The sequence below is a fragment of the Pygoscelis adeliae genome, unplaced genomic scaffold, assembly GCF_000699105.1.
Source record: "Pygoscelis adeliae isolate BGI_AS28 unplaced genomic scaffold, ASM69910v1 Scaffold218, whole genome shotgun sequence".
Classification (NCBI taxonomy): Eukaryota; Metazoa; Chordata; class Aves; order Sphenisciformes; family Spheniscidae; genus Pygoscelis; species Pygoscelis adeliae.
This window is the reverse complement of record NW_008825433.1, coordinates 2,426,863-2,435,266: the sequence shown is the minus strand read 5'-3', so window position 1 is coordinate 2,435,266 and position 8,404 is coordinate 2,426,863. Positions and strand designations below refer to the sequence as shown.

The following is an 8,404-nucleotide window of genomic DNA, read 5'->3' as shown; positions in this document are numbered from 1 at the left end:
ACATCCAATCTAAACCTCCCCTGGCGCAACTTGAGGCCATTTCCTCTCGTCCTTTCGCCAGTTACTTGGGAGAAGAGACCAACACCCACCTCGCTACAACCTCCTTGCAGGTAGTTGTAAGGCGTGATAAGGTCTCCCCTGAGCCTCCTTTTCTCCAGGCTAAACAACCCCAGCTCCCTCAGCCGCTCCTCATAAGACTTGTTCTCCAGACCCCTCACCAGCCTCGTTGCCCTTCTCTGGACATGCTCCAGCACCTCAACGTCCTTCTTGTAGTGAGGGGCCCAAAACTGAACACAGTATTCGAGGTGCGGCCTCACCAGTGCCGAGTACAGGGGCACGATCACTTCCCTACTCCTGCTGGCCAGACTATTTCTGATACAGGCCAGGATGCCATTGGCCTTCTTGGCCGCCTGGGCACACTGCCGGCTCATGTTCAGCCGGCTGTCGACCAACACCCCCAGGTCCTTTTCTGCCAGGCAGCTTTCCAGCCACTCTTCCCCAAGGCTGTAGCGCTGCATGGGTTGCACTGCATCCTCAAATGGAGGATGATTTTTCTTTAAATTTAAAAACAGATAAAAGTCACAGCACCACTTTAAAAAATTAAAATAAATCTAACAGCTTTACGCTATTTGTGAAAATAGTTCGTGGCCTCCTTTTACTCCCTCCTTTCTTCCACAGTCTAAAAGAAGAGGACCAGATTAAAGTCTTAGAGCAGGAACGCTCATCTCTCTCCAGCTTACAGCCCACCATTCAGTTCATCTAGTCTAGCTGCTGTCAGTCATCCTGTTGCTAGCTACTAGCTATCTCTCCTCACACATATACAACATTCTTACATCTGTATGGTAAATCCACCGTTCCTAAGAAACATCAGACCTACTGTTCACGTATGTAGGTACACAAACTGCAGAAGGTAGTTTATCTGTCATGGGATCAAGGAACGGTCCTTGCTTTGCCTAGGAGACAGCAAAGTGGTCCACTTGAATAATACAGTGGTTTAGTCTACTCACTTCAAGTCTCATAGAAACAAGATACTGAGAGCAAGTTCTTAGTCAGCATTTGGTACACCATATGGAAGCCAGAGGTTGCAAAGGGAATGATTTTATCTCACCATTCACAAAAATCCTTGCATAAGCACATTCTGTTACTTTACATATGGCTTATTGCTATACTACATTGTATTTAAAACAACTGTAACTACACATATATTCGTACAGATTTCTGAAGCAGGATCACCCAGGCTCACATTCAAATTGTGACTATAAATGATACCACTTCTCTATTTCAGTATGAACATAAAGAAAAAAAACTAACAGTGTTTATGGAGGCCAATTAAATCTGCACAATGCCTCTGAACAGCTATTCACCCTAGAGTTCAAAAGGGATTATGGAAAAAGTCTATTGACCAGAGGAAAGTTATTTGATTGTAATTGAGCAGGGAGGACAAAATAGCAAATGGCACTAATGAAGATATCACCACCAGATAACAGTGGTAATATAGTACAAATTAAACAAGTAGCTTTATTTGTCAGGAAATTAAAATTCATGGCATCTGAACTAATGTTCTTCGGTAACATTTTTTAGTAATAAAAAGCACGTTAACAAAAGGTCACAACTAAAATGGAAAGATTCACTAATATGACTATAAACCCATTAGTACCAATCTGTCCTCTAGAAACCACATCTTTCCTTTGTTTTACCATATAAAAACAAACCTGACATTTCATCGTGATTAACTTATCCGTGGGCTATTTAATACATTTCTTACTGCTGTCTTTCTACATATTAACTCAAGAAACAGCATTTGAAATGCCCTGCATTAGTATGTGAGGAAAAGACTTTCTACCTACGTAAGAATGCAAAATGCTTAGCAATCATGTCCCCAAATTTAGTTTAGATGTCTTTTTAGGTTGAAGGCTTATACCTACCTTAAATTGTCCATATAATGAAATCATTGAGAAGAAGAGGACAACAGCCAGAGGACCCCAGAAGTCTGGATTATCTCTCACTACCTGCCTATTAAACCCAAGAGATGGCATAGGCATCAACACACATCGAATTTTGTAGTAAATATCCTTCAGATCAATGTCGAGTTCTTCCCTGAAATTGTAAAGCATGAGAGCAATTACTATACACCACAGTAATGAAACAGAGCATAAAAAAGTAAGTTCGGGGGCAAACAGTAGGTTTATAGAGCAAGTCTCCTGTCACCCATAAGGCTTTCTGAAGCCATGACTAGCAAAGGAACAGTTCGTCCGCAACAAAGCAACACCATACCTTCACCCCACATTCAGTAACTGGTGTGACACAGTTAGATAATTATTAAAAAAATCAATTACGTGACTGAGAATAGAAAACATACACAACATACCCTAACAGTCTACATTAAGACAGTAGATCTATTTTCTGACATGCAGGAACACATGACACATTCATACCACTGTAACTACTTAAAAGTCAAAGACATGCATACACAAAAGTAGGATGCCTGTGTATTCCTACGCTGAGCAGTTTGCCACGAGCACACTCATTATGGAAACATTTTATTTCCAATTCTACAAGAAAGAATACCTTTACTTTCATTAATCCTAAACCATTCAAAATACATCAGGTAAAATAATTTTTTTAAATAAAATGGGGTTTAACTTGCTGCAACAACAGTAGTTTTCAGCAGACCACTTTATGCCAATTGTTTAATTACTGGCTTGTTTTCAATATGGGTAGAAATAAATAAAAGCCAATTAAACTAGCAATAAATTCTATCAACAGGTCTTGCTCTTCTCCAATTGCCTTCTCGACTCCCTGCTACAAACTATCTGTAAGCAGCTACGAATTGACCAAAAGATTCTTCTGCATAGGAGGCTGTTAACTGGTACATCTGGTCCTGATTGTCCTAGCATAAGGGGGAGGAAGCAGACTTTCCAAGTAACGGGCAATTCTACTTCTTTAAGTTTATGCACGGAACCTTAAGACAAAACTGTATGCTATACTGTTTTTCTTATGCAGTCATGACTGAGGAGCTCTGAAGAGTTGCAAGAAACTCCCCAGCAGATATCCTTCTGCTCTACATTTAAGAGCACCGTGGAGAAAAATGTAGAATCATATTCTAAGTCCATTTATGAAAGTTTTGTACAAGGCTTTGATTTATGGCTTTTTCCTCAGAAAAGCTGAAGCAAGAAATAAACAAAGTCATGATTCACCACAATTTCTCTTAAAAAAAAAAAAACCCAACCCAAACTAAATACTGCTCATTGAGTCTCTCAAGGCAATTTCAGAATCGCAATTACTGAAGCTATTTCAGAATTGGTATTACTAACCTGTGACTAAATAACAAAAATTGTTCTTTAACGCATCCCTGAATCTAAGGAGTGGACTAGAAGCATCTATTTTCCTCCATTTATCTAAACAGGAGGTAGCATCCCTGTATTTTACTCTGAAGATTGTGTAACACAGTATTTCCCGTCTGGCAATAATTCTTTGTCATCGCCTAGGGCTTCTGACAGTTTCTCATGTGAATAAACTGTCTTTTGTCTGAAGCTGACAGCTACCTCACCCAAGAAGTGATGGTAGCTGTAACAGGAAACAAGTGTCTGGAGTCAGGCTGCCCAATGAGAAAGAAAAAAAACCCCACCTCACCGTTGAACAAAACGCTTGCACAGTAGCACTGCATTGGTGAACTTCCTTTAGCTGGCTGCTATTCTTTAAATCCTTAGTAGGATTCACGTTACAAGGCCTCATTACAGCGCATGTTCTGAGAATAATCAGAACTGCATAAAAACTGCCACATGAAACTCAGATTAAGGTCTTCTCTGTTAGGATGATTATATTCATCCTGTTTGCCACAAACTGATCATTTCCCTGGCACGTTCTCCTCACTTACAGCAATCAGCAGCTTAGAACACCTAGCTGTCTTTGAATCACAGACTTGGTTTTTGTGGTATAAAAAGTTACACGAAAGAGGGAATTCCTGTGTTGTCACCTCAGTACACCATTCTGCTTCTTAATTAAAAGTTAGAGGTTTACAGAACAGACTTATTCACACAAGGAGCTACTTCTGCACACTTTAAGTACTTTTCAAGTAGCAGTTTCATTATTAAGCTCTCCAGGCATCTGTTCTCTCCCAACACTCTCATGAGTTCTCCAGAGTACTCTCCTGCTCACTCCATTTTTTTAAAGCATCATTATCTTTAATGCACATAGGAAAACACCGAGACACTGAGAATGAAGTTGCTTAGGTGCAGAACAAGGACGAAGACCCAGGCTGCCTGACCCACAGTGTAGTAACCTTAAGATACAAACTTTCTTCAGCCAACCACGTTTCTGTGAACAGAACAAGGGATGCAGAGATTTTCAGATTTTTGTGTCCTAACACCATTTTAATCTAGCTTTATAATATAAGATAGCATCAAAGATTAGGAAGTTTGTGCTACCTTGCTTCTTGCATCCCTACTGTAATAAGCATGATTCACAATGCGTTTACTTCAGAGTAACTGACAGAATTTACCTAGATTTACTTAACATGAATCTTTCCACAGGATTGTCTTAGCCTTTGATTCTTTGACAGTATTACGAAACTCACATCAGCACAAAAGATAGAAAGAACACAATCTAATTTTTTAAACCATTACAAGATCAACAGATAACAGCAGAAAAGCCATAAAAGCTTTATACTTATAGAGATTAATAAATTGGATTTTACTTCCTCCTTCCTTCCTCCCCCACAGTGAACAACAAGCCTTTCTTTTACACTAAAAATAAAACCCAGAATGAGAAACATAACGTTTTCATTCCTGCACCAGAAAATGCTCATTGGTTAAGTAATTTGTCAAACGGGATTCTAGTCACAATAAAAGGCTGTGGGGCAATCTGAGAGGCTACAAGTCGTTTGTTTTTCCTACACAGCTAATAAAGATAGATACCCAAAAATGATTCTGACATACAGGAGTGGCTTGTTATCTTCTGGGTCATCATCTTCCACTTCCAGAAGCCAGCCATACCCTCTCTGTCTTAGGAATGTAGTTGCAGTAGATTCTTTGATGAATTCTCCTCCAAGATTTAGCTTAACATCTGGAGTTGTTATGGAGCCACTAAGATCTTAGAGAAAAATGAGAGAAAGATAAACCTTTTTATGTCCTGCCAAAAGCCATCTGATTTCAAAAGTACTGGAAGATAAACAACAGACGTATAAAGCTACATGTGCTGGTCATCACCATGAAATAGTCAAAGTTACAGAACAAAATTATACTTTAACATACATAGTTTGAAAGGGCACTTCTGGTTTAATGCAATAGTAACAATGTCTGTTTATGTCTCAGACTACCAAGTTTTAGCTTCTAGATGGAACTCTTGTTCTGATGACACAGTGCTATGGTATGACAGAAAGGCTTCAATTTGTGCCTTATCATTAAGCATTTAAGGGCATAAAAGGAGTTAACTAAAGAAAAGTCTCACCGTACTGCAAGTTGTGGATTATTTAGCGTTTTTTTGCTGGCCATACTATACCTCTTTCGGAGCCCATTCCTGCACAGTGGCATTGTTTCAGCCAAAACCATTCTCTGCTTTTATGTCCAATTTTTCATGAAAGGAAAACATTTGTAGATGTTTTCATTTGTAGCCTGCCTTTAATACAGGTGAAACTGTTAGAAAAAGAATACTATCAGAGATCCTTAGGCTCCAGCCAATAAGAAGAGAAACAAGGAGCTCTCTTCAATACACTATGATCTTGCTCTGCCACGGTACTAAACAAAACAAAGAGCAATTTATGTGTGTTCTGGCTGTGTCAAAGTCACCGATAAATATTAATTTCATTCTTTCATTGTCTTCAGTTATATACAGATGAAAAATACAAATTAGTAACTGAAAATAAACGAAGCAACCTGAAGAAATTAAAAAATACAGAAGAGGGGAATAACTCTTCCTTTAGGAAACGATGAATTTCCATTATTTGCTAAAAAGGAAAAATCCAAACAGAAACATGTACATTTTTTGTACAAACCTTATTACAAATATATTGAGAAACAAAAACGCTCTTCTCATCCAACACCTTTTTGCTTCACCAAAGAAAAGCTTATTTTGCCTTTCCATTGTGTGTTCTTCACACAAAAAAGTTCCTAGGCACAAATTTCCCAAAACACCTTGCTATAGCAAGTACTTCTGAAACACATACTCACAGAGGCAAGCCAGGCCATATTTGTAGATTACATTTGCGACACTTTCTATCAAACTGCAACGTAGTTTTATAGAAACAAAATCTGCACAGTGACAGAATCTCACAGAGTCTTCAGCCAGCATGTCTGGAGTGTTCACTGATCACTCAGCATCACAATTAATTTAACAGAATTATCCTTCCCAAATCAGCTTGCTAGGCCACTCAAGTTTAAATTTAAGCCTCTCCATAACTGCTTTTCAACCATTTCATAATCATGAGAGTTAACGATCCATTGCTTTGATTCTTGGAATACCATCTGCGCAGGATCCTTGTAAAGATCACTGTAACTTAAAGAAGGAGTTTCTTTTTGCTCCCGTAAGTATTGGCACACATACACTGTTCTCACCAGACACAAGCAAAGTCGCCTTCTGCTGTTTACAGGGGAAGGAAAAAAGAAAAATGTATTCTTAATGCCTGGGTGTCAAGGTAGAGAAAACCTCGGAAGTTTTCTACTGTCATTGGGACCCTTTTGTAATTTAAAAATATTTGTTTATCCTACAACATAACACTACTTTGCAAGGAGAGGTTCTTGCTACTCTTTGTGCACAGATGTGGCTGTGAAAACAAGCAAATGTAACAGTCCAACCAGCCATTTATTTCTCCTTTCACGGTGACAGCTGACAATCCATCCTGAGGCAGGGAAACTTCTACACAAGTCTTATTTACCAGGACTCCTTTTAGCAGTCGATGATCGGTGAATACCTACAACCATATGTTTTAATCATGAAACCTATTAACATGATCTTAAGTCTATTTTGCAAGACATCTCAGGTGGGACATAAAACTGCAGAAACCAAGGAAAAAAAAAAATCCGCCACCCCCTCTTCTACAGACTGCTTTGAATGAGATTGTTAACAGCAAGCCAACTGAGCGCTAAAGAATCTGCCAAGAGTTGATGGTTCTGATGCTCGCCAGCGAGAGTTAGGGTGCTTTCACTGCTACCATCTCAGGCAGAACACAACAGAAGCAAAACTGAGGTATCTCACGCACCTTATTTCAACGAGGCATTGTGGAAAACCAGCTTTCAAGACAGTCAATTTTGAAAATGCAGTACAAGAGGCAAAAAAACCCTGAAACAGTCTGTTCTTTATACCATATCTGTCCACTTAACTGAGAACACCTCTCCAGCATTCTTGCCCACAAACAGCTCCTGCCTCTCATGCAAATAACATGGGAAAATAAAACAGCTTATACTTTTATTTTTCATATGGATCAAGATTTGGGAAACAACTAGAAATTAGAGCGCAACGTGTAGTGTTTTAATTTAGAAATGTCAAGCTGTTTAATTCTGCTTATGCTTTTGTTTGTTAGGGTAGGTCCATGCAGCACTTTGCAGACCGGACTACACTTGAACAGGCAGGAGATCACGCCTTTCTTGTGTTCATAAAGAACACAGAGCCGAGTCCAATTCAACACATCCTACTGGAAAGGTGGCTGTATTGGATTGGGTTCAGCATTGCTCCACAAATACTTCAAGCGGTAATCCAAAGAGTTTCCATTCAGAGGTACGTGGATCCTTTTTCAGGCTAAGATGGGGAAGAAAACCAAAACAACAACAAAAAACCAAAGCCAAGATTGTACCTGTTGATTAGCATTCCTTGTCAGAAAGACTGGGAAGTTCACCAAAGAACAGGCATTCTACAGTAGTTTTTCCACTTCAATAATTCTTTTCCAGGGTGGGGCACATGAGTCAGGATTTACACGATTCCCTACCCCTATCCGCAATTACAACAGCGACTAAATACATACATAAAGTAGAACGCGTGTTGTTTAAATGGGTAGAGCCCAAAAGGTCATTCCCCATCAAAATAAGTTAGCACAATGTTGACTCTTGTATGTTCATTTTCGCAGTCTTAAGGCAGATCTTCATGGCATGCTGGGACACCACAGCTATTTGTGCGGCAGTTAGGCAGCGGGCCACGCTTCACCCCCGAAACTACACACGGGGCTTATTTTTCCCCCTCGTTACCGTGCTGAAACGAGACACGCCACCGAGACTTTGGCACAGCACTACAGCGAATGCGAACGTACGGCACAATCTTCAGCAGGCACGGAACCGCGCTTCCAGCACGGGGGGAAGGAGGAGCGGTCTGTGGCAGCGCTTGGCACGCTTACGTCAGGTCGCCGGGCACAACCTCGATTGCGGCTTTCAGAGAACCTGAGAAACGGAGCACCGCGGCCGGCTCTGCCCCGCCGCGG

General features: G+C 40.1%; 1 protein-coding gene across 1 annotated transcript in view; it reads right to left on the bottom strand.

Annotated features, from left to right (window-relative positions):
- Window positions 1-5,515, bottom strand: part of YIPF4 (Yip1 domain family, member 4) — a 14,466-nt gene extending 8,951 nt beyond the window's left edge. Inside the window, exons 1-3 of the mRNA XM_009331098.1 lie at window positions 5,500-5,515; window positions 4,938-5,091; window positions 1,926-2,097 (exon numbers count right to left, since the gene is read on the bottom strand). Of these exons, the coding sequence (XP_009329373.1) occupies window positions 1,926-2,097; window positions 4,938-5,091; window positions 5,500-5,515 (342 nt within the window). The remainder of the gene's footprint in view (window positions 1-1,925; window positions 2,098-4,937; window positions 5,092-5,499) is intronic.
- Between the last annotated feature and the right edge of the window lie 2,889 nt (window positions 5,516-8,404).